Source organism: Salminus brasiliensis, chromosome 1 (genome assembly GCF_030463535.1).
Source record: "Salminus brasiliensis chromosome 1, fSalBra1.hap2, whole genome shotgun sequence".
NCBI lineage: Eukaryota > Metazoa > Chordata > Actinopteri > Characiformes > Bryconidae > Salminus > Salminus brasiliensis.
The window spans coordinates 27209514-27234062 of NC_132878.1; the positions used below are offsets into that span (position 1 = coordinate 27209514).

Consider the following 24549-nt stretch of genomic DNA (forward strand, 5'->3'; position numbering starts at 1 on the left):
ATCAACTCTAAATCCTAGCCCTTACCCCAACTATACCCATGAATCAACTCTTAATCCTAAAACTAACCTTAACTTTACCCATGATTCAACCCTAAATTCTAAAACTAACCTTAAACTTACCCATGAATCAACTCTAAATCCTAAAACTAACCTTAACTTTACCCATGATTCAACCCTAAATTCTAAAACTAACCTTAACCTTACCCACAAATCAACCCTAAATCCTAACCTTAAACCTAACCTTACCCATGAATCAACCCTAAATCCTAACCTTAACCTTAAACTTGAATCAACTCTAACCTAAACCTTACCCTTGAATTAACCCTAAACCATAACCGTAACCCTACCCTAATCCCTAAATCTTTATATCTTATATCTTTATATATATATATATATATATATATATATATATATATATATATATATACACACATCCTCCACAATTATTGGCACCCCTTGTTAAGATGTGTTCTTAAGCTTTTTTATAATATTAAAAAAAGAAATGATTTACGTTAAATCATGTGTGGCACAAATATTGGCACCCCTGATGTTAATACTTTGTACAACCCCCTTTTGCCAACAAGACAGCACTTAACCTTCTCCTATAACATTTCACAAGACGGGAGAATGCAGAGAGAGGGATCCTTCCCCAATCCTCTTTGAACAATTTCTCTAAATCGTCCAGAGTCCTGGGTCCTCTGCTCTCCAGCTCACCTCACAGGTTTTCAATTGGGTTGAGGTCTGGGGACTGAGGTGGCCATGGGAGGAGCTTGATTTTGTGTCTGGCGAACCATTTTTGTGTAGATTTGGCCACACGTTTAGGGTCATTTTCTTGCTGAAAGACCCAGCGATGACCCATCTTCAGCTTTCAGGCAGAAGCCACCAAATTTTGTTTCAAGATGCCATGCACACTAACAGGGTTCCCAGGGCTTTTGGAAGAGAAACGGACCCACAGGCTACGGGCAGGTTTAGGCGAGTGGCTATTTTCTTGTATCCATGAAGACACATGAAGGTCAACACACATCAGACTCACTTAAATGGTGTGTTCTCATGTCTTTCCCATGTTGAAGCGTGGATAAGAGAAATAGGCCTCTCCGTCATGTCATATTTATACCCCAGAGAAACAGGAAGCCCTATATTATATAAAGGAAGCATCAGGCAGGCCTCTAGTCTTATTTTATCTTTTTTAATAACACTGAACCCAGACATATATAAAGATTATGATAATCTGAAAAAATGTTTTTTTGTTTTAAATTGAAACATTAATATGTAAAGTGGCTTAAACAGAGCACATAATGCAACACAGGTGTAGAAAACAGAGCGTTAAAGACGACACGTTTAGCCGGGTGTAATAAAACTGATGAAACTTACTTTGCACATGCAACTTTCAGAGCAAGATCCACGACTGGATCAAGAGACAACTAATTTAACCAATTACTGGTCATACGTCAAAGCAGAATATATATATATATATATATATATATATATATATATATATATATATATATATATATATATTAACTATAAAAAGAACAGTTAAAAAATTAAAGCATGTTTATTTTTAAAAAATATACACTGAAGTGGCTCCCCTTTTCAGCATGCCAAACCAAGTGAAGACTTTTATCCAGAATAAAATGCTGCAGCTTAATGTGATTTTGATTTTTAAAAGTGCATCAAATGTTTGTAAAAAGGAAGCATAGAAAAAGCACAGCATTTGTAGAGGAACATACAACTTCTTCTTTCATTCGTTCTTGTCCTGTTTGTGATTTTGAGATAACGCTGAACAGTCATGAAGATCTTGGGATGTAGCAGGAAAAATGCTAAATCATGAATCGTAGCAAACTGTCGTACTGTATGATGAATAAACAATGTAAACCCCCAATGACAGAATCAGGTTTTGGCTTTCTTCTCTTTTCTGTCAGATGCTGCTTCTGCTTTCCGCTTTTGGGCCTGTAGAAATTAAGAGACAAAAAGAAATGAGACAACTTCCACAACTTTCTTACTTAAAATTCCTACAACTTCAAAGGTTCTGTTTGTGGATCCACATTTCAATGTCATTCTCACATCTTAGGAACTTGCACATTAATTTGATGGTGAGGTTACTGAATAATTCAAAGAACGTACTGAATACTTCATACTAGCTACTAGATACTGGATATAGTTGATACTAGGTCATTTTTAGTAGATACTGAATGAATTATACTGGATTTATTCATTGTAATTAAAAATGCAAATCTACTGTAAATACATATCACAGTATATCTTATTTTGTACACCATCACAGTAGAGTTTGAATACAGTAGATACAGAATTATTTATATATGCAAGTATATCATAGAAGATACTAAATAATTAATACTAGATACTGAATAATGTATAATATAATCTAAATAATGTAGATACCTAATAATTCATTGTAATTGTTTAATAGCAGTTTAATTTGAAGTAGATGCATTCATTGTAATAAAAAAAGCAAATGTAATGTAAATATATAGTGGCAAATAATTATACATGTATAATTTTTCAATTTGTACACATTTACATTTACGTTTAAGGCATTTAGCAGACTCTCTTATCCAGAGCGACTTACAAAAGAGCTTCGCTATTTACCCAAGAATAACCACAGCTAGTTTAAATAGACTAAAAATTCAAGATACTTCTAAGCTTAGACACTACTAAACACAAGTCAATAAGAAGACAACCATACACCATCATACATTCAAATGTAAATCAAATGTATGGCAAAACAGCACATTAGAAGTGTAGGGGTTAGGTAAGAAACAAATAGAACGTGTGTAGCTGGAGGCAGCCACTGTCTGTGTAAGTGTTTTATCAGAAAAGAGAAAAGATTACTGATTGTCCTTTGGGAGCTCTTTTCTTTTTCTCCGCTCGCTCCTTCTCCTCAATTTCCATGTTTTCTTTCTCAATCAGAGAGATGAGGGTGTTACAGCGTCTCTGTAGCTCCTGCCAAACACAAATATAACAACAAAACAACATGTTAACAATCCACCTCAATTAATTACACACAACAGATCTGCATCAGTCATGTTACAGCCAAAACACAATCACATCAACTCAGGCTCTCTCACACGCGCACACACACACACACACACACACACAAACACACTCACACTGTACAGCTAGGCTAAAAACTGCTAAAATCATGCTCATTAGCAAAACTTTTTTTCATCAGTACAAGAACACAATTTGTTTGAAAACATTCAGTAGTGTGACAGCAATGATATGCAATAAATACTGTAAAATAAAAAGAAATAGTTTTAGTGCATTATAATACTTATTTAATAACTTACGTATATTTTTCTTTTTTTTTCTATAGTGTTAAGACAAAATTCACATACTAACCATAGCTGTCCTGGATTTGATGAACCAGTCGAATCTGAACTGGGGAGCGTTTCGGACACACTGGCGCAGCTCCTCATAAACATTCTCTTTGTCAAAGCCCATTTTGTGCAACATGCAGATCAGAAATCGATCCTCCTCCTCTGTGTAGTTCTTCCCTTTATTAGTGCCGTACTGGATACGCAACTGGTGGAATGGAGCCTTATATCGTGCTATCTGCACACATAAACAAACGTGCACACATTAACCTCTAATAATTTTCTAAGAATTATTGAATAAAGAATACATGTAACACACAGACACTATGAAGGAAACTGTGCTGTACAAAAACTGTGATGTACCAATTTAATGTGAGATTTATTTTAAATAATTGAATAAAAGAGTTGAAAAAACATGAAAAAACATAAAACTGGCTGTTTTTATTTATGTGAATATATTAATAGCTGAAGCTTATCGTATGAAGCCAGCCTCTTGGGCTAACCTATATGTTTTTACATGTATTATTGTTTTTGCATTTGTTGCATTCTTACAATTATTACTGTCCTAGTACCATCAGACTACTAGGATATTTTGGTTTTGTGAAATACAGTAAATATATATATATTTAAAAAAGGACCTAGAAAGATCATTTGACTATGTATCAGTATCGGACTCATGGGTGCAGAACCTTGTTACAGTCAGAGTTAAAATCCACTCCGTATCTGACCTAAACTTGCATGCACTATATTGCCAAAAGTATTTGCCCGCCTGTCATTGCACGAATATGAACTGACATCCCATTTTTAATCCATAGGGTTTAATATGATGTCGGGCCAGCCTTTATAGAGCTATAACAGCTTCAGCTATTCTGGGAAGGCTTTCCACAAGGTTTAGGAGAGTGTTTATGGGAATTTCTGACCATTCTTCCAGAAGAGCATTTGTGAGGTCAGACACTGATGTTGGACGCGAAGGCCTGGCTTGCAGTCTCCACTCTAATTCATCTAAAAGGTGTTCTATCGGGTTAAGGTCAGGACTCTGTGCAGGCCAGTCAAGTTCCTCTACACCAAACTCACTCATTCATGTCTTTATGAACTTTGCTTTGTGCACTGGTGCGCAGTCATGTTGGATCATGAAGGGGTCATCCGCAAACTGCTCCCGCAAAGTTGGGAGCATGAAATTGACCATAATCTTTTGGTATGTTGAAGCATTAAGAGTTCCTTTCACTAGCACCAAAGGGCCAAACCCATTTCCTGAAAAACAACCCCACACCGTAATCCCCCCTCCACCAAACTTTACAATGCACAATGCAGTCAGACACAGTTCTCCTGGCAGCCACCAAACCCAGACTAGTCCATCGCATTGCCAGACGGAGAAGCGTGACTTCACTCCAGAGTGAAGCTTTACACCACTGAATCCACCGCTTTGCATTGCGCTTGGTGATGTAAGGCTTGGATGCAGCTGCTCAGTCATGGAAACCCATTCCATGAAGCTCTCTACGCGCTGTCCTTGAGCTCATCTGAAGGCCACATGAAGTTTGGAGGTCTGTAGCAACTGACTCTGCAGAAAGTTGGTGATCTCTGCGCACTCAGCATCCGCTGACCCCGCTCTGTCATTTTACGCAGCCTTCCACTTCATGGCATTCCTGTCGTTCCCAATAGGTTCCACTTTGTTATAATATCACTTACAGTTGACTATGGAATATTTAATAGCGAGGAAATTTCACGACTGGACTTCACACAGGTGGCATCCCATCACGGTCCCACGTGACCCACCACTAACCGGATACCCCTCTCTAAAGTACATCACTCAGTCCAGTACAATATGTATCAGCAGAACTTGCAAACACAGCTAACGACACTTTGAGCTCCACATGAAGTTCTGTACAGGAATCTCAGTAGTCTCTCAGCTGGTACGTGGAGTTCCACAGTGTCTAAAATGTGGCTGATTCGAAAAATGTAAAGTACATTTCATCTTGAGAGACAAAGCACAGCCCTTGATCGGCCAATTGGGCTTAAGTGTGATCGGGATCAGCCCCCAAAACACTGACCGGCCCATCTTCAGTAAAAATACTTATTATATTTGTAGTAAACATTTGTTGTTGGGTGCGTTTTGTGTATATAGGGAATTATTGTGCATTTATAGTAAAATTGTGTTGTTCAGACCTTCACGTCAAGGGCTTTTTTAATGCTGATGCGCCTCTGGATCCGGGCCTCTCCCCTCTCTATCTGAGCCATGATCTTCTCAATGTCCTGCAGTTCATTACAGCGCTCCCAGAACACCGCTGCAACGCATACACACATATAAGCCCACAAGTTCTTAAAGATCTTGACCGTGTACAAGTGCATATGTGTGTTTGTGTGTGTGTTACCTGAGTATTCTATAACCTCTTCGGGTGTTTTGCCCTCCACTTCACGGGCAATGCTGTCTATGTCGTCACGGCCGTATTTTTCATTTGCTTTAATAAACTGGTTGAAGTCTCGCTTGTTCCAGCTCGTAAAACCCTGACAAAACACACGTGTCTCAGTGTGTCAGATTCACAAGTGATTTCTGCTAAGATATAAACATAGTCATTGAGGTTTGACGTGCCGTGTAGAGTTGTGTGTCTGTGTATATGTTTGTGTGTGTGTACCTGTGTGAGTAGTTTCTCTTTCTCCTCCGTCTCCTCGGCTGTAAGAGGTTCGGCTTCATCAATCTTCCTCTGTTCCTCCTTCTGCACCTGAGCTGCATTCGGGATATCTGGAGACTTCGGAACCTATACACACACAGAAACACACACACACACGTACACACACAGATATACACTTCCATTAAAAGTTTTGAATCTCTGTTTTCAGTGATATAGAAGCAGTTTATTGGCAGATAAATGTATACAATGATATACAACAATACTTTCACATTATCAGTAAGAAGCTGTATAACAGAAATGATTAGTGTTAAGTTTCTCTAAAGCTTCGTTATGCTAAGTACTTAATTAACTAGTTATTAAGAATGTTTGTCTCAAAACCTCCGTAACTAAAGTAACATTAACCCGAACATTATCCCGGTCTACTTATGATTCTTATGAGTGCTTCTTCAGTTGGATTTTGGCTGCGGTTCCACACCTAAAAACTGCTAATTCTCAGGTGGAGGGATCTATTCATTCTAAAGCATTATTACTGTTTATTTACAGAACTTTACATGCAGCATTAAATGTGGTGTGTGCAAAAGTACTGGAACATTAAATATATTGTTTTATTTTTTCAGAAAACATATATATTCAGAATGGTTCTATAGAAAGGTAGTTTTCTATAGAGGTCTTAAATATAAACATTTTCTGCACATTTTGGACACAATTCTTTTGCATTTGCATTTTGCTAATAATTATGCATCAGAATGTGCAGATTAGATTAGATGTGTGATTTTTATTTAGAATTAACAAAACATGGAATTTGACCAAGGGTCCTGAAGCATACATTATAATAATAATAAAAATAATAATAATAAGAAGAAGAAGAATGCATTTGAGGCATTTATATAGATGTAAGCAGTCATATGTAAGTATTTTAGCAGCTGAGAACATCCCTCAGCCAATCTGATTACTGAATAATAATTATAATAATAATAACAAAAATAATAATATAATTTATTCAACACAAACCTTTTTTTAAATGTAATGATAAACAGATTCTTTGTATTTGACTAAGTTGAATCAATGTTGTTTGACTGACAGACGCCCGTTCCGGTGGCTAGCATCATGCTGAGTGACGGAGGGAAGGGAGAATCATCCTACCCCAGTAAAGAGAGAGGTCGGTTGTGCTCTCTGCGATTCATGGTCATGAATGGCTGTAGCATTCCCAAGGTTGAACCTATGATCTCCAATTGATAAGTTATGCTTAGATGGCCACTCTAAAATGCCTAATAAAATGCCCACATTCACAAATCTCGATACTGGATTTTGTACGAAAAAAAAAGAAAAATGGTTACTGTATTCATGCTGTTGCATTATCTACAAATGAGCCTAGAGCTGGGAGGTGAGAGAAGTTGTCTGGAAACTTTAAGTAAGTGTATAAGTAATGCAACAGTATTATATAATATATATTATTATTATATAACAATAATTCTGTTACAAAAAAACAGAATGGCTGTTCTGCATGACGCAATGTCAAATATCCACATTGTGCATTTTCACATTTTTACACTGCAATTTGATTTTACTTGTGTAATAAAATATATTGTTGCAGTCACACAAAAATGGTGTATCTACATTTTTGCAGTTTTGTACTTTTGGACATAATTTGAACCTGGCAGTTGTTTTTTCTATTGTGTCAAAATGTCATCATTAATGGATGCCCCAAAAATGCTCCAAAATAATCTGAGATAAAATCTTTTTACATTGACTTCCATTGAAAGTTAAGAGGGTCCTCATCCTGTAAACTTGCCAGTTTGGAGATGCATACATTAAACATAAAATGCAATATATACCCTACCATTAGTGTAGGAAGAAGCCCTTGTGTGTGTGTTTGTGTATCCAGCATTTTATCTGACCTTATATCCAATTGTCTTTCTGTAGTAGAGAATCTCCATCTCCAGCAGCTCAAACAGACGCGGAGGGAAAAACTGGAAATCCTGAATATTCGGTTGTTTAGGGGGGCGGGGAGCCTAAAATGCACACATCAGCACAAAGACAGGTACAGTTTACACAGACTGCATATTTACCACTTTATTAGATACACCTGCCTTGTACCTTCATTGTTCATTTTATCAGAAACAGCTACCATACAGATGCTTTGTAATTAACACTTTGTAAATTACAGTTATATACTGTAGCTCATCTGTTTCTGCAGTTTATCAGATTCCTCTACCACATTCCTCACCATAAATACCACCACTGGCCAGACACGGTGAACCATTTCGGCCTAGGCTTGATGCTAATATTATAGATGATGTTGATCTACTGAACGTAGGCTCTGATGTTGGGTGACTAAAATTCATGTCAGGAAAATGTCTGATGCTAACATCTATTTGACGTAGAACACTGATCACATCTGTCGTCAATATTTTGCTGATTTTAGGATGTGCCACTGTAGCCCATCAGATAGGAAAGCCTTCTTTGCCCTCACACACTGATAAGCCTCAGGCACCGAACACCCTGCCTATGGTTGGTGGGCTAACTCCTTCCTGAGACAAGCCTTGCTGTTTCGTAGACTTTCCAACCCAGTCATCTGGCTATAATAATCTGACCCATGTCAAAGTTGTTCAGGTCTTCTATCCATTTCCTCCTTATCCAAACGTCAACCTCAAGAACTGACTGTTCAGAGACCGTCCAACAGAAAGCACAGACTTTCAAAACTGCTGCTTCATCATAATCAATATTAGTAATTTCCTCTGGGAGAGATCAGAATGTTTTGGCTCACTGACATATGTATGAGTGTGTATGAGTGTATGTGAGTCTGAGTTTGAGGGTGAGTGCAAGTGCGTGTACCTTTGGTGCTCTGGGTTCGCTGACTCTGAGCGCCTCTCTGAAGTAAGCATCTACAGCGTAGTTCGCTTTTCTCTCTCTCTTCGGAGGCTCGATCCACTCCATCATGCTCAGCTACAATAAACCCATCATTAAATCATTATGACACAGTGGAGAGTGTGGGACAAACGCAGGGTATAACTATATTTACATATAGTCATACAGGCCTAAGTAGAACATGCTTTTGGTCACTTTCTCATGTTCCCATGGCAACACCACCTGCAACTTTTGACCGTATACGGACAGATCTATACAGTTCCCTCTCTCACTCTTCTTTATCTCTCTCTCTCTCTCACCTTCTGCTTCTCTCTGTAATCTTCTCCTTCAAACTTGTACAGGCTGGTTTCTGCGCTGCTGGTGTCCATGGTGAAATTTCTAAGAGAACTTTCGCCCAGTTTCTGCATTCTCTCATTCATCTCAGCCGTCTGCAATGAAAAGAAGAGTTATACACTGAACTGATTGAACTTCAGTAGAGCACACTAAATCACCACAACGTGATGCTATGGTCAGAAATACAATTTTGTAGCGATAAGCTGAGGCAAGTTTGCTGTTAGAAGTTCGCTTCTTTTTGACACTGGAGCTACAAAAAATGGCTGAATTATCATGTTACTACAATAGTATGGCTTGATTTTGGACCTTCTTGGCTCCTCTTTCCAGGATGGTGCTGATGTCCTCGTCTGTCAGCTCGCTGTCTTTGGAGGCGAAGACATGCGTGGCTCCATGCCGGATCATCTGCAGCATCTCATCTTTACCTAGCTTATTCTGCTGCTCGATCAGACGACCTGACACACATGGACACACATACACACACAAAATAAAAGACTAATTCAGTATTTACTACAAATTATTCAGTATCTAATCAGTATCAGAATCTGTGTGTTTTTGTGTGTGCACCTTGCTGTATGACTATAGAGTCCAGGCGGAGCTTCATTTCTGCTCTCTCTACAATTCTCTCCTCCACTGTGTTTTCTGTGATGAGTCTGAAAACTCGAACAGGCTTCTTCTGACCAATCCTGTGAGCTCGGTCCTATAGCAAACAACACAAATACACACTTCATCAGTGTGTGTGTGTGTGTGTGTGCATGCACCTGACAGAAACAAAGAAAATAATGTTTGTGGAGAGTAAAACAGGATTGCAAAACCAAATACCGTTTTACTCTGCAGTGATTTCCTACTGGTGTTGTTACTTTCATTTGCTATATGAAGATGAAGACATGAAGAAGATGCTAAACAAACTACTATTTTAAACAAGCAAATACAGAAAAAAATATGGCATGTTTCAGTTGAATTTTTTTGTTACTTTGATCATATATATATATATAAAACACTGGAGTACAGAGAAAGCTCCACTTCTACATGTTGGTCCATTTTACTGTGGCTACTTTTCGTTTGCATTCACTGTTAACAGCATAAGCTTTTGGGCCTGAACTCATCTTTTAATAAGGCCTCAGAATTTTCTTTACTGAACTCACCTAACTGCCCTGGCATACACATCATTAAACACTTCTTCTTACACTTTGTTTAATTATTTCTGACTCAGCTTCAAGTGAACTGCACTGTTGTTTTTGCAATATATGTTAAACTAAAAATAATTACTGATGTAATGACAACCCTAAATTAATATCATTCATTTCATTATTAACTATGTAGTTACACTGCATATTAACAATCATTAATAATGATATTAATCATCATTTTATCCATCAATTATCCTTGCCACACCAAGCGGTATGTTGGCTTCACTAGCCGAGAGACTCTAGGTCTGTTTCTGGTGTTCTCTGGAGTACGCTCTGTAAGAGCCGATTCATGTTCAGGAGGAGTTCGCTTCTTGGTTGACAGGTTGGTCGCCTGAAAGATTCGGCGACCGATTCCCTAGTGTTTGAGTAACGTAAATTTAGTTGCGCCTGACGAGCGCGGTTTTGGGTTTTTGTTTAGCTTCCCTATCTTGCCTGGCTCCCTGGCTCCCAACCAGCCTCAGGTGGCCTTCAGGTTTAGCCCATGTTATTTTGTCACGTTTGTCTTGTTTATCCTTTATCACTGGTTATTGCTGCATTCTTGTGTTTTCCCCTGTTTAATTTAATAAATCACGCATCGCACCGTCCCTGCGAGTGTTCGCCCATCCATGTCTAGCCTAGTCAGCATGACAACAACATGGATTTACATGGACTATTACTATTACTGATCTAATAGTCACAGCAAAGTAATACTCAACTAACTATTCATGGAAAATGTTTTATTTAATATTTAAAAAATAGAATGTTAAATATATACTATAATTATTATTGTGATTAATTAAAGTAATTAGAATATCATGAGCACTCCAGGTTTGGAATTTTACTCAGCCCATTCTATCAGCTCCACTTTTCATATAGGAGCACTGTGTAGTACTTTAATTACACACTGTAGTCCATCTGTTTCTCTGCATACTTTGTTAGCCTTCTTTCACCCTGTTCTCCAATGATCAGGACCCCACAAGAGCACCACAGAGCAGGCAGTATTTGGGTGGTGGGTCATCATCAGCACTGCAGTGACACTGACATGGTGGTGACACATTAGTATGTGTTGCACTGGTATGAGAACGCAGCAGTTTTCTCAGTGTCCTGATGGACTGAGAATAGCATAGCTATCCATAGCATAGAGCACTGATGAAGGACTACAGAACTACAACTCAACCTGTGCAGCAAGAGATGAGCTTCTATTCTGTTACATCTACAAGGTGGACCAACTAGGTAGGATTGTCTAATTTAGTGGACAGTGATTAAAACCTTCAGCAGCACTGCTGTGGTTGATCCACTCGTACCAGCTCAACACATACTAACACACTTGTCTCCACCATTTCAGTGTCACTGCAGTGCTGAGAATGACCCACCACCCAAATAATACCTGCTCTGTGATGGTCCTGTCGGGGTTCTGATCATTATAGAACAGGATGAAAGAAGGATAATAATATATGCAGGGAAACAGATTGGATTTGGTTGAAACTGCGGATTGCAAACTTTTTTTAAAACTGCTAGATAGGGCTGTCGCGGTGAAATAATGAAATTTAGGGTGACTCAGCATTGCGATATGAGGTTTTACCATCAGTCGTTGTATATGTACTAAATTTACCGGACGCCTCTGCTTGCTCATGTGACCACACCGACCAATCGGGACAAAGCCAGAACGCCAGAGTTTTAGAACGTGCCCCTGAAGCTCCGCTACTTAACCTCTCCCCACAAAATGACTCTTTCCACCGTATAGCCAACCTTCCCCTGTTTACCTTATGTGTATTTGTTTGCTCCGTTTTGTGTACCAACCTTTTTATGTTTAGTTTTGTCTGCCTTTTATACCTGACCTCTGCCTGTTTGTTGTTTGCCACAGCCCTTCTGTTATGGTCTCCACAGCTCCGGTTTTCACCCTCACCTGTTTATTGGACTGATTTTGGATGGCCACCTTTTCAATAAACTTATATGATCTAGTAAGTGACTGTGCATATCTGTCTCATCACAAACAACGTGAGTAAGTTTAGTCCTCGTTGCATGCTAAGAAAAACATGTTCACCTTGTGTGGTTTATAGAGGCTAACAATATGCCGCACCAAACTCTCTCTGATGTTGCTCGAAATTATCTGCTCTGAGTGATCTGCTCGGGCTCTCTAGCATATGAAGGCAGAGGTTGTTGTCTGTCCAAGACCTTTTTTTTGGTGATGCGGTTGCACTCGCTGGCTCTGTCCTTCACTATCAGCATCTCTTTGAGCGTATGGTTTAGTCTACATTTACATTTACGGCATTTAGCTGACACTCTTATCCAGAGTGACTTACATGGTTACTCATATTACAGAGGTGGGCCAATGGAGTGTTAGGAGTCTTGCCCAAGGACTCTTATTGGTGTAGCGCAGCATAGTCACCCAGACCAGGAATCGAACCCCAGTCTCCCACATGGTGTGGTAGCTCAGTGGCAGGTAGTGGTGTTATCTGTTGCGCCACACCAACCACTCAATGATATGACTCCTCTATAGCTGACGTCCAACATGTAGGCTTTGTCTCACCAATTTTGCATTGTGCCTCGTCTAAACTGGTAAAGCTGCATTTGGTTTTGTGACAAGAGCACCTGCCGTTGTCTCCATCTTACAAAACGGAGAAAAAATGAACATGAACTTGCCATTCCCTGCGGTTCGCTTGTTAATAGCGCGATATTGTGATATTGTGACAGCCCTACTACTGGATGTAACTATGTTTAAGGAGCATTGCAAAATGATAACAGTCTCAGTCACAGAATTCTAATAGCAGTCTAGTAAAAGTCTTTGAAATTCCTATGTAAATGTGTGTGTGCTACTCACCATGGCCTGCAAGTCCACTTGTGGATTCCAGTCAGAATCGTACAGAACGACAACATCTGCGGTTGCCAGATTGATCCCAAGGCCTCCTGCTCGAGTGCTCAGCATAAAGATAAACTTGGAGCTGTTTGGAGCGTTATATGTGTCGATTGCTTTCTGGAACAAACACACATTATAGTAACTTTTACATCCATCAAAAAGATTTACACAAAAATATGTGGTTGTGAATATATGTATATAACTCCATGACTGTACATGTGTGTCGTGTGTGTGTGTCTCTGTATGCACCTCTCGATCTTCATGTGGTGTGTTGCCGTCCAGTCTGCAGTATTCGTATCCTCTCCACATGCAGTAATCCTCCAGGATATCCAACACACGCGTCATCTGACTGAAAATCAACACACGGGAACCTACACACACACACAAACACACAGTTTAACACTTGTCAGTGAAATTGCTGTGAAGAAATTGCTGAATACTCATTCATGATTTCATAATTTTGTCAACAATTCTAAAAAATCCTCTCCACACACAACCCACCTTGCTCCTGGACTTTGGGCAGCAGTTTATCCAGAGCAAGCATTTTGCCGCTGTTGGTGACCAGGTGTGTGTCGGTGGTGTAGGGAGGTCCAGGCTCCGCCCCGTCAAACAGGTACGGGTGATTACAGCACTTCCTCAACTGCATCAGAATATTCAACAGACGCATTTTATCCATCTTCCCAGCAGAGTTCAGGATGTCTATATCCTTCATCAGGATACGTGTGTACCTGCAAGACACACACATATAAAACACATGATTCCTTCACATACTCTGTTCTTCACCTGAATAAACAGATGTGTAAGTCCCAAATCAGTCATGTATTGACGTTACACTGACTAAACAAATCAGTGTAATATAAGTGAGTAAATACCTTAAGTTTGAAGTCTAGTATTTAAATAAAAATATTTTGGGTTTTCAGGTAAAGGGTTCTTATGACAAAGCAGAGGTGACACTGAGACATATTTTGTTGCAGCATAATGCTGAAATGATAAAGGACCCCAGGGTTTTGGGAATCTGAGGTCCTATGTATGAAAAGAAGCAAACTATATCAAACAAACACGTTGAAACACAGAGTTAACCCCCCAAAGGCAAGAACCTGGACTAACCAGGTACTGGGCCAGCACTCTACCTCTGAACCACTGCTCCAGTCCACCAGACAGTGGGGAGGCAAAGCAAATAAATGACTCAGGGCAGAAAAGAGGCAGAAACACATGAGAAGGGCATCTGGACAAGCTCCAGAGAAAATGAAAAGGGATGGGGAAGAAAGGAAAGAAAGGAAAAGATTTATTTTTCAAAGAGAAGCACTCAAGATCAAAGATCTGGGCCCAGGAGGTCAATAGAATCCAAACTCAAGCGAGAGAGCGAGAGAGATAGAGATACCATAGGTTATCAGGTGTTATAGGTGTCAGAGACATGTGCACACGGCAGCATGAACTGAAGCCTGAACAGCGAGCAGTCTGTGAGTAAGTGCCAATAATGGCCTGTTTGCAGAGCCTCTGGTGACAGGCAGAGGCTTAGAGGCTGCCCGACCCCTTACAGGATGTCCTTTACAAAACAATACAGACCATATTATAGTACATCTTCATGTCACCTCACCATTCTCTCTGCATCTTGCTGAGACCCAGGTAGATCTTCACCTCTTTCTTCGGAGGAAGACTCTTCTCCACCTCCTGTTTGATTCGACGCAGCAGGAACGGCCGTAGCACCTGAAAACAAACGCAAACACACACATACACGCCCAGACAGTTCTGATTCATCATTTCACTAAAACAGTGGAGCAAGTGCAGACTGCAAAGTTTCAATCCATCCCACATCAGTTTCTGTTAGTAGAAGATATTTTATAGCGAACTGAATTGGATGAAGAGTTGTTATGTGTGATTCTTCTTTAGCCAAAAGGAAATATATTACATTTTTGCCATGTTTTGGCATTTTTGATGTCAGAAAAGACTTAAAGAATTAAAAAATATTAATAAATAACAAGAAAAAATGAAAAAAAAACCCTAGATCAAAAGTTAATAACACGAACACACATACGCATCTTTACTTTATGTGTACTGTATCTCCAGTAAGTGTGTGTGTGTGTGTTTGTATGTGTGTGTGCGTGTGTGTGTGTATGTGTATGTTTTTAAACTCACAGCATGCAGTCTTTCCACCAGCTTCTGATCACCAAGACAGTTGTTGGTATCAAACCATGAATCAAAGTCCTGAAATGCAAACACAAACACACGCACACACACAGAGATACAAAAATCCTTCAGTGTTCCTACTAATAATTCACCATATTATCTAAGCGTGTGTGTGTGTGTGGGGGGGGGTGTCTGTAAACTCACACTGGCGGAGTTAAACACATCTGGCAGTAGGAAGTTGAGCAGAGACCAGAGCTCATGCAGGTTATTCTGTAACGGAGTTCCGGTCAGCAAAAGACGATTCGTAGTTTTAAACTCACGAACAATCTCTGACAACTAAGAGACAAAGAGACACAGAGGGAGAGAAAGAGATAGAAGGAGAGAAAGAGACAATAAAATAAGCAGAAAAACTGGGATGTGCAGTCTGTGAACTTAGTCCATCCCACAACAGTGTGTAAATGGATCAGGGAAATACTTTATTATGATCTGAATTTGATAAAGATTAATTGCTGTGTATACAGTGTTGTTGTAAAAAAAAGTTTTCGTGTCCAAACAAACATTACAGTAGAGAATTGGAGGTAGAATGTGAGCAAATCTGAATTTAATACAATGGCACAAAACAATTATACCACAGAACTGATACTAAAAACACATGTGGCAGGAGGGCTAGCCGAACAAATTGGACTCACAAAATCCAAAGAATTGCAATAATCGACAGACACTGTTTGGAGTATTGGGACACATTTAGTTCATTGAGTTCATTCAGTTCCACTGTGCAGTGACAAATCATGCTTCTCTTTTTGGCAGTCTGATGGATGGGTCTGGGGTTGGTGAATGCCAGGAGAATGTTACCTGACTGACTACACTGTGCCATCTGTAAAGTTTGGTGGAGGGGGGATAATCCTGTGGGGCTGTTATTCATGAGTTGAGCTGTAGGCCCCTAAGTTTCAGTGAAGGGAAATCTTAATGCTTCAACAAACCAAGACATTTTGGACAACTGTATGTTTCCAACTGTGGGAACAGTTTGGGGAACAGTCTGGATGAGTGGGCAAAACTTCCCACAAACAAACACCAAAAACACAAAGCCTTGCCAGAAGAGTAGAAGTTTTCAGAGCTGCAATGGGGGGACCAACTTCTTATTAATGCCTATGGATTTAGAATGGGATGTTATAAAAACTCCTGTAGGTGTAATGTGTACGTGTCCCAATACGTATATTTAGTGTATATTGTTAGCTGTTTGCTTTGACAGCCAACTCAGCAACATATCTCAGATTGTTACAATAGAGACAGGATTGTGTTGTTTTGACTGTACAACAGGGAAACTAAAAAATGTAACATATTCCTGAAGCCATATTTGGGTGTGATTTTAACTGTAATACAGATAATAAACACAATTAATACCATAACACCATCACTGTCATTTGTTGTAATTTTGGAGATATATTGGCGAGAGCAACAATATATTCTTACATTTTAATTTCAAGAACCCTCCTTAACTGAGATTTGTGGGCTTTCCCCTGTATTCAGTATTCTTTGGTTTGAGTTAAACTAAATGTCTAGCAAAGCTATGCTACATTCTACAGACTTGCAAACTGCTGCTCTTACCTTTGATTTCTCGTTTTTTATGCGGTGTGCCTCGTCAATCACCAGATATCTCCAGTTAAACTTTTTAAAGACAGACTTCTCTCTGATCACCATTTCATATGATGTGACACATACGTCCCATTCCCCCGGCATCATCACATCACGGATAAACGCTGCCTGCAACACACACATTCACACAAACACAAATAAATTAACACCCATACAAGTTTTCTAATATTTAACAAACAAGTAATTCCATTGTTAGTGTTTTAGCTTTACAGTGTTTTCTCTGGTGAAGCTAGCAAAGACTGCTCAACTTAAAGGGTCCATAAGGAATTTAGTTTTTCCGTGTTATGGCCCCTTTACTTTATTATTTCCAAAACTAACAGTTCAAAAAAGTTCAGAAGTTAAGAATATTCTTGATCTCCTTTTTAAGGAAATATAATCTTTAAACAAGATTGTCTGACAACTTTCATGCCCATGAAGCTGAGTAAGCTTAGCTGAAATTAACTGAACTAAAATATGTGTAAGCGGGGTAATCAAATGTGTGTGAGAGTCTTACTCTTGCGTCTTTGTCTCCGATAAGGCAGACGGCCTTGACCGTGGGGACCCAGCGCTTGAACTCGTTCATCCAGTTGTGCAGAGTGGACTTGGGCACCAGGACCATGTGTGGGCCTGGAATGTTCCTGTAGTGTTTCAGGTACCCCAACAGTGCTATTGTCTGCAGCGTCTTCCCCAAACCCTAGATTTTGAGAATGTCTATTGCATCTTATTCTGTTACTTGCAGATGGTGTGTATTGTGTATAATGGTGTATTGTGTATGGTGTATAGTGGTGTGTATTAATGTGTTTAAAAACACTTCTTACCATCTCATCAGCCAGGATGCCATTAATGCCGTTCTCATAGAGAGAAATCATCCAGTTCAGTCCTCTGATCTGATAATCTCTCAGAGTGCCGTTCTTCACGTCTAAACATAAATCAGTTAATCAATCAACAAAGAACACACTCTAACTCACAAGTCACACTGTAAAACACATTACACCAATTAGAGATTATATGTGAGGGCCAATCTCTTCTGATAAATGCACTACAATTCCGATATCTGTGTCAGTCCGCAGTGACCGCTGTCTACGACCACCAGCTATCGAAAGACAGGAAACTGAGCCAAATTGAAGAGCAATCACTATGATGGAAAAATGTCACAAAGCTAAAAACAGTAACAACTATCCTAAAGCCTGAATGCCGTCCATACTTCAGTCCATGTAAATAGATAACAGTGTAGAAACATTTCGAGTGTATTAGAGATTAATAAACAACTCTACATGCTTTAAGAAGAGTTAGCATCATGCTAATTGGTGTACATAAGCTTTTATTGCTAGTCAGTTATGTTAGCCTCATTGCTTTAGACATCAAACATGTTTTTTTACCACATTTGTGGTAAGGGGAAGCTGTGTACATAAATGTATGTATGTACGTGCGTACTTACATGAAGGTGACTCCTCAAAACGGACAAGAAGGTTAGCTGCCTTCCTGCTCTCAGAAAGCAGCTCCTCATCCTCCTCTTGCTCCGTCCGACGGTGCCGATTACTAAAAAACATGTAGTTATTAACCATTACCAGTAAATAATATTAATATTCCGAATGAAGTTCTAATAACATTAATATTCAGAATGAAGCTCTAATAACATTAATATCCAGAATGAAGCTCTAATAACATTAATATCAAGAATTAAGTTCTGATATCATTAATATCCAGAATGAAGTTCTAATATCATTAATATCCAGAATGAAGCTCTAATATCATTAATATCCAAAATAAAGCTCTAATATCATTAATATCCAGAATGAAGCTCTAATAGCATTAATATACAAAATAAAGCTCTAATAGCATTAATATCCAAAATAAAGCTCTAACAACATTAATATCCAGAATGAAGTTCTAATAACATTAATATCCAGAATGAAGTTCTAATAACATTAATATTCAGAATGAAGCTCTAATATCATTAATATCCACAATGAAGCTCTAATAACATTAATACCCAGAATGAAGTTCTAATATCATTAATATCCACAATGAAGTTCTAATAACATTAATATCCACAATGAAGCTCTAATAACATTAATATCCACAATGAAGCTTTAATAACATTAATACCCAGAATGAAGTTCTAATATCATTAATATCCAGAATGAAGTTCTAATAACATTAATATCCACAATGAAGCTCTAATAACATTAATATCCAGAATGAAATTCTAATAACATTAATATCCAGAATGAAGTTCTAATATCATTAATATCCAGAATTAAGCTTTAATATCATTAATATCCAGAATGAAGTTCTAATAACATTAATATCCAAAATGAAGTTCTAATAACATTAATATCAGAATGAAACTCTAATAACATTAATATCCAGAATGAAGTTGTAATAACATTAATATTCAGAATGAAGCTCTAATATCATTAATATCCACAATGAAGCTCTAATAACATTAATACCCAGAATGAAGTTCTAATATCATTAATATCCACAATGAAGTTCTAATAACATTAATATCCACAATGAAGCTCTAATAACATTAATATCCACAATGAAGCTTTAATAACATTAATACCCAGAATGAAGTTCTAATATCATTAATATCCAGAATGAAGTTCTAATAACATTAATATCCACAATGAAGCTCTAATAACATTAATATCCAGAATGAAATTCTAATAACATTAATATCCAGAATGAAGTTCTAATATCATTAATATCCAGAATTAAGCTTTAATATCATTAATATCCAGAATGAAGTTCTAATAACATTAATATCCAAAATGAAGTTCTAATAACATTAATATCAGAATGAAACTCTAATAACATTAATATCCAGAATGAAGTTGTAATAACATTAATATATTTCCAGAATATGTGTGAATGTATGTTTTAGACTCACTCCCCAACAGACAGCAGGTTCTGTTTCTCGTCCTGTTTAGTGCGGGGTCTCCCCACCCGCACCTTCAGGGGTGATGTGGGGGATTTTTGACTCGCTGGCTGGATGAAGTGAGCGAACAGTTCAGTCTGTTTCAGCAGGAATTCAAATCTGTTTGCCCTGTCTGCTTTCTACAGAGAGTGAGAGAGACAGGTGAAGTGTATTTGTTTATGCAGAATTTACAGTGGTTATAAACAGCATTATTTCACTCATAATAAACACTCACTCTTTTTTCTTCATATTCGGGGTCCACTGTGCCTTCCTTTACTGCTGCTTTAGGAGGGGGGCCCAGAAGGAACGGCGGATCCTTCACACCAATATACACAAACAGAAAATATATATATCAGAATATATTTCTCAGAAAGATGTTAAATCAAAAGGCCTGTCCACAAAAAACAGAACTGTGTATTAAAAAGGAGTGGTGATGATAACAATAGTAATAATAATAGTAATAATAATAATAATAATGATAATGTTAATAATCATAATAATAATGCATGTATAATAGTATAAATTAATCTTTCTATCTGTCTATCTATTTATATATATATATATAATATATAATATATATAATTTACTGTTCAGACAGTAGAAAGTATTATGATACAAAAGTGTATATATACATCTTCATCATAATATTTTCTACTGTCTGAACAGTAAATTATTAAATCATTAGATTTATAATATTATATATATAATTATGTATATGTATAATAACAATATGTATATACTATATATTATAATTATTAATTATATTATATAATTTTAATACATTACTGTTCAAACAGTAGAAAATATGATACAAATGTGTTCACATTGTGCATAATAATAATAATAATGTCACATAAATTAGTTTTACTGACACGTGGTACTTTAAATGTACAGGTTTCAAATGTGACAACTGTTACACTGTGTAATGTCAGAGCACCTGTGCATATAATGAAAATAATACAACTAAAAAAGTCATGTATGTGTAGCATATTGCAATATAATTTTCTTCAAATAGTACAAAAAACATGTTTTATTATTAATATTAATCATATTATTGCTGTTGTTATTAATATAATAATACTCATCATTATTATTACAGTCCAGATAGTACACCTTTTGTGCAATATAATTTAGATTTAATTTAAATGTAATAATTCACATGGGACCATATTGTGCATATATTACTCAAGGGTATTAAATCAGGGGTCTCAAACTACTATCAAACTGCAAATAATTACCTTTTTAAGATGGAATATTGCCAGACGAAAACACCCAGATATTTTATTAGACACTGTATGAATGCTATGCACCTTTTTCACCTTATTATGGAATATTAATAGTTTTCTATTCATACTTTGACACAGTGAATAAAAAATCTTAATAAAAACCACTCAGTCAAAATCCATATAAATGCTTCTTCGCTCGCTGGAGGTGGATAAGCAGTCTTGCTGATAAATGTGACGTGTTTGTTTGTGCAGAGCTGATGGAAACACAGTCTAATTTGCATTATTTTTTGACCAACATTTCAGTCATTTACTTGACTTTACTTTGACAAACCTCAAGACGATTTCGGCTGACAGACATCTATTACTTGTCAGCTGTTTCATTAGTCTTGTAGTAAAACAATTCAACTTTAGATACTCTTAGTCCAACTGACTACATTCAGAGTAAAATATGGGGGCAAATTCAATTTTTGGTGAACCACTCCTTTAAATCCAGTAAACTAAATGCACTGTTTTCCTTAATATGCAATATTAAATAATAACATAGGTAGTAGAGCATATGCATAAGACAGTGCATTAATCATGTAGGTGGTAATAAACTGTTATCCATGTGAAAGTGACCCGTTTGAAGTAATATTATTTTCCAACGTGACCTGCTGAGAGAAACCCTAAAAGAAATCACAAAGACGAAGCCATTTAATGGGACAAATTTGGGCCTGGGAGTCACACAGAAGGAGAAACACAGCTGGAAACGCAGAGGACAGATCTAACTTCTGTGTGCGTTCACTCCTGCTTGTATTTGTGGTGGAAATTGTTTTGTTGCTGTATTTTAGCGCCGTTCCTCAAGCGAACTTCGCCATATTTGTACAGGCAAAAAAAACTTGTGCTTGTTGACGAGGCTAAAGTTGGCTCCATTTTTATATTTTCCGTTCCACCTTAAACTGCAGTGCGCTCAGTCAGTGCAGCCCAAGCGGGCGCCAAAGTGGAACCGCTGCACCATTTAAGGTGGAGCGGAAAATTCGAATAAGGAGGTTGCGAATAAGAAGCCAACTTCAGCTCCCTCACTTCTTTTTGTTGGAGGTGTTAAATGTCCGATTTACCTTCTCCTTCCCGGGCCCGGGATCCCCAGAGGTTGACGGCACCTCTTCGTCAGACATTTTTTAGCTTCTCATGAGTTGCTTACCGAGTTGTACAGAGAAAAATAAACCCCGAAGCAGCGCCGCAGTTTTAGACATGGCAGGCATACGCCCCCCTTCAACAGGAAATATCGCGATGGTAGAGGAGCGAAGTACCGCGAGATTCTGAAAAGCATCGATGTAAACAAACCCGAAGTGTGAAACATTCGTGTAAAACGTTCACATGTTTTTCTCCCTTAGTTGGATAAAAGTCGCTCTAAAGTCAGAGTAAATCTAGCAGTTATAGGTAAATATGAAACGCGTGCAATCTGCAATACTTGCAGTAAACTGTTCGTGTCTGTACATTTACTGTAATCTTCTTTTAGGAAATTTCTGTAAAATGCTCATATGATTACTATCAATAACTAACCATGTATTTTAATAGGATGAGAAAAAAGCTCAAAAAATAAATTAAAGAATAAATCAGGGGGAAAGTAGACTACTTTAAAAATATACAAAATATTGCAAATAACTGAAAGTGAAAGTATTGAAATTGGGTGGAAAGTATAAATGTGATGCATTTGAATATCTGCTGTATTGCAGTATAAATATAGCTAATTATATATGCTCGTTAGTCATATGTTAAAAAGCAACGCTCTTAAAACTTTATTTTCACTGTTTGAATCTCTTTCTCCCCACTTCAGTGTTACTGTGTTGTAAATAGCTCGGGCGACTAGAGGGCGACAAAACCACAAACCCAAGCCCCAATGTTTATTTTTCTTATTTCAAAACAGTCATAGACAGACTTTTAGAAAGTTTTAATACTATTTTATAATTTGATTTTACAGTCAATACAACATCATTAATTATACTATTATTATTATTATTATTAGTAGTAGTAGTAGTAGTAGTATATTAGTAGTAGTAGTAGTTGTAGTGTATTAGTGGTGGTAGTATATTAGTAGTAGTAGTAGTAGTATATTAGTAGTAGGAGTAGTATAGTAGTAGTAGTAATAGTATATTAGTAGTAGTTTAGTTTTAGTAGTATATTAGTAGTAATAGTAATATATTAGTAGTAGTAATTGTATATTAGTAGTAGTAATATATTAGTAGTAGTAGTTGTAGTGTATTAGTGGTGGTAGTAGTAGTATATTATTAGTAGTAGTATATTAGTAGTAGTAGTTGTAGTATATTAGTGGTAGTAGTATATTAGTAGTAGTAGTAGTTGTAGTATATTAGTGGTAGTAGTATATTAGTAGTAGTAGTATTGATAGTAGCAGTAATTGTAGTAGTAGTAGTATAATTATTTTAATCATCATTAGTAGCAGTAGTACTATCAGTACTAGTAGTAGTTAAGTAAAATAATTAATATTAGTAGTATTAGTAGTAGTAGTTTAGTATAATCATTATTAGTAGTAGTAGTAGCAGTAGTAGTAGTAGTAATAGTAATAGTAGTAGTTTATAATTATTATTATTAGTATAGTACAATTAGTAGTAGGAGGAGGAGGAGCAGGTAGGAGTATTATTAATAATAATAATAGCAGTCGTGATAGTAGCAGTAATAGTAGTAGTAGTAGCATCATTTTTTGTAATTATTATTAGGAGTAGCCGTAGTAGTAGTAATAGTAGTTGGTTATAATAATTATTATTATTAGTAGTTTTCATTTTTTATTTATAGTAGTAGAAGTATAGTATAATAATCATTAGTAGTATAGTATTGTTATTATTACTAGTAGTAGTACTAGCTGTAATAGTTTAGTAAAATAATGATATTAATTATTATTAGTTGTAGTAGTAGTTTAGTATAATTATTAGTGGTAGCAGCAGTACAGTATAATAACCATTAGTAGTAGTATAGTATAGTATATTTATTATTCAGTAATAGCAGTAATAGTAGTAGTACTAGTAGAAGTATCATGATATATCATTTGCAGTGCAAGACGTTATGGCCTCCACTTACTACCGTTACCCAAAGCCCAGATCCTCTTTAATTTTGAACAGCTCAGGTTTGGGGGGCTGACTTGGATACAGTGGGGCTTTTTGCAGGTAATCATATTACACATTAAAATGCAAAATATTTGAAATGTGAGTGAAAGTCTTCTTTTCTAAAACAATTCTCAATTTTATCAACCACTGTTATAAAACATGTGGTCATATAAAGCACAGTTTCCATCTTCTTCTCTGAGTAACAGATGGCCCAGTAAACCATTAAAAGTGGCTTCACAGCATTTTCCAGACTGTCTGACAGTCTCTTACACACACACACACACACACACACACACACACACATATATACACACGGTCATGTGCTACTTTGTCACTAGACACTGAAAAAAG

The 24549-nt window shown here is 37.2% G+C and overlaps 1 protein-coding gene across 1 annotated transcript; it reads right to left on the reverse strand.

Moving 5' to 3' along the window:
- Window positions 1-1179: 1179 nt before the first annotated feature.
- smarca1 (SNF2 related chromatin remodeling ATPase 1) lies at window positions 1180-22344 on the reverse strand. Its single transcript, XM_072676616.1, has 24 exons — window positions 22198-22344; window positions 20110-20190; window positions 19848-20014; window positions 18387-18487; window positions 17767-17867; window positions 17463-17642; window positions 16922-17077; window positions 15521-15652; window positions 15326-15394; window positions 14787-14896; window positions 13691-13917; window positions 13439-13560; window positions 13154-13306; window positions 9731-9863; window positions 9473-9618; window positions 9133-9261; window positions 8801-8911; window positions 7864-7977; window positions 5969-6091; window positions 5708-5840; window positions 5502-5620; window positions 3364-3576; window positions 2854-2964; window positions 1180-1950 (listed from the first exon to the last, which is right to left on the reverse strand). The coding sequence occupies exons 1-24, from the start codon at window positions 22252-22254 to the stop codon at window positions 1891-1893; spliced, it is 3048 nt and encodes a 1015-aa protein (XP_072532717.1). The 5' UTR covers window positions 22255-22344; the 3' UTR covers window positions 1180-1890.
- Between the last annotated feature and the right edge of the window lie 2205 nt (window positions 22345-24549).